General features: G+C 34.8%; 1 protein-coding gene across 3 annotated transcripts in view; it reads left to right on the top strand.

Moving 5' to 3' along the window:
* The window catches only part of LOC125038662 (zinc finger protein 28-like), a 12061-nt gene that overhangs the window by 4446 nt on the left and 5115 nt on the right, over positions 1–2500 (top strand). For all 3 annotated transcript variants that reach the window (XM_047632210.1, XM_047632209.1, XM_047632208.1), the window contains exons 2-5: positions 1–384; positions 631–746; positions 1179–1256; positions 1680–1831. The exon at positions 1–384 is cut by the window's left edge and continues 1033 nt beyond it. In XM_047632210.1, the coding sequence (XP_047488166.1) occupies positions 1–384; positions 631–746; positions 1179–1256; positions 1680–1831 (730 nt within the window). The remainder of the gene's footprint in view (positions 385–630; positions 747–1178; positions 1257–1679; positions 1832–2500) is intronic.

The raw sequence follows: 2500 nt of genomic DNA, 5'->3' as shown, positions 1-2500 counted from the left end.
TTTTGCATGTCACCAGAACAATACAAGAACCATAAGGAGAAGCACATCCTATACAAGTACAAGTGTTCAAAATGCAATGCCTCGTTCATCACAAAAGCCTCACTAACAAAACACCTGGAGACCAAAAACCAATGTTGTCCTTCGGGAAAAGTAATTAAAAACAGCTCCACATCTAGAGCAGAACACACCAGTGATGACAGAGATGCCCTCGAGGGTGAATGCCTAGACGACAACGGGTCGGAAGACTCTGACACTGCAGAGGAGAAAGACACTATCAGCCAAAAGAATGAGATGCTGCACAGATGCCCAGTCTGCAGTGCTGCATTTGTCAGGCACAAGAACCTATTGAGTCACGTTGGAGTTGCTCATCCACAGCACTTACAGGTAGGTAGGGGGGAAAAGCTCTGTACTATTCTCCTAAAGTTGTGATTATTATTCATACTACTTATGTTTTTATATGATATCATTCATACTTATTGTGTTTGTGATATGACTGTACTCACACTCATCCACCTTCCCACATTAGAAATAGCAATATCTAGCTAAACATGTAGAATAATTGTTAAATGATGATGACAATACTGATGTAATCATAGCAATGGCATTGATGGTCTCTCTTCCACATACTAGGATGCAAATCTACAAAACCTGGTGAAGAATTATCAATGCACAAAATGCGACAAGAAGTTCACCAAGAAATCAAACCTCGTGGCTCACATTGCATCGCACATAAGAAGTGCAAGCAGGTAAGCATAGTTTAAATAAATTTTGGGTGTGTGAAGTGAATAAAAAAGTGTAGCTTGACTTATCCTATGCCAGTTGCTGGTGTCATTCTTTATTTGAGCTGTGCAGAAATGCATGGTGGAAAACATTTCTTTTAGCCAACATGGTGTTAAAAAGAGAATGAGTGTGTAGTTTAGAAAGATTCTCCTTTTCATTATTTTTTTTTGTTTTTTTTAGAAAACCTGACATTTTTCCAATCTTAATGGGAATGCAGTAATTAAGTTGAATATGTATTATGCCTCAGAAATGCTCATATCTCATCTCTGACACAGTAATTGGAGTACTTAAAGTAGACAAACCTTTTAAGATATTTTGATAAAATGGAAAATACAGATATGTAGAACTAATAACAGTTTTAGACCTGTGTGCCATATCAAACGATTTTTCTTCTTCAGTAACGAGACAGGACAGCCGAAGTGTTCTGTCTGCCACAAAACCTTCCGTCTACAGCGATACTTGGTTGACCATATGAGGTATGTAGTAGGTCTAAGATAATTTTGGTCATCAAGTTCAGTTCATTTGATACCCAGTTTGAAATATTTTTTTCATGTGTGACCTGATGTATAGCACTTTTCATTTCTTTTCCCCCACTAGTGAATTTGATAGTTAAATGAAGAAAATTCCCATCACAAGTAGTGTAATGTTAAAGATTCAGTGATGAGCCTGATGCTTCTCTGATGCTTGGCATATTTAAAGAATTGTTATTCCACTCTCAAATAAGATTTTTTCATACTTCTGTTGTGTACCATACAAGTTTTCTATATTATTTGACTTATCACATTAATTTTTATATTGTACCATGAAGTTTAGAAATTCCTTTTAGTATTTAACTATTAAATTACATGCAAATCTACCTGTGTGTGTAACTTCATCAATCCTCATAACATTACCTTCAGATTGCACACCGGACGTGGCACTCACCAGTGTAAGCACTGCGACAAAAAGTTTTTACGACTGTCACACTTGAAGCTGCACATGGAGATGCATGACAACTCACACAAGTCTCATTCATGCATACACTGCAACAAGAAGTATATGAGAAAGCAAGGTTGGTGGTTTTTTTTTTTTTTTTTTTTTTTTTTTTTTTTTTTATGTGTTGTTTTTTCCTTTCTTTTTCTTTTCTTTATCTTTATCTTTATCTTTTTTCTTTTTTCTTTCTTTCTTTCTTTCTTTCTTTCTTTCTTTCTTTCCTTCCTTCCTTCCTTCTTTTCTGCTCCTTTTTTTTTCTTCTTTGTCCTCTTCTTCTTTAGACTGAATATTGGAAACCAGAAATATTAATGGGTTATTAATACCTTTGTAATCCTACCTGTGTCTCTTTGATCAGTAAACTGTATTGTAAAATTTGAATTGGAAAGATATGCTGTATATTTTGTCTGATGATGTACGTAGCAGTTACATACCCTCCATCTAATACGAGGCTTGCTAAAGGGATGGTACATAGAGCCGTTACTTATGGAATGTGAATTCTAGTTTCATAGTATAGTATTAGTATTAAACCCTGTAAAATAGGTTCTTGAGTTTAATTTATCTAAAAGATGTTACTTATTACTACAGTGACCAAGCAGTATGGTTTTATTGGCAAATAAAGAAAAAGTTTGAAAGAGTGTGAATAATTCTGCAATGCAAGAGGTAACATTAATATGTCGGTGTTGCATCTCCATCAGTAATGAGTTTATTCTGAAGCAAATGTAATATTAAAAAAAAGAAAATACACATC

This window comes from Penaeus chinensis, chromosome 25 (assembly GCF_019202785.1).
Source record: "Penaeus chinensis breed Huanghai No. 1 chromosome 25, ASM1920278v2, whole genome shotgun sequence".
Taxonomy (NCBI): domain Eukaryota; kingdom Metazoa; phylum Arthropoda; class Malacostraca; order Decapoda; family Penaeidae; genus Penaeus; species Penaeus chinensis.
Note: the sequence above shows the minus strand (reverse complement) of the source record. Positions and strands in the feature narration are given on the sequence as shown.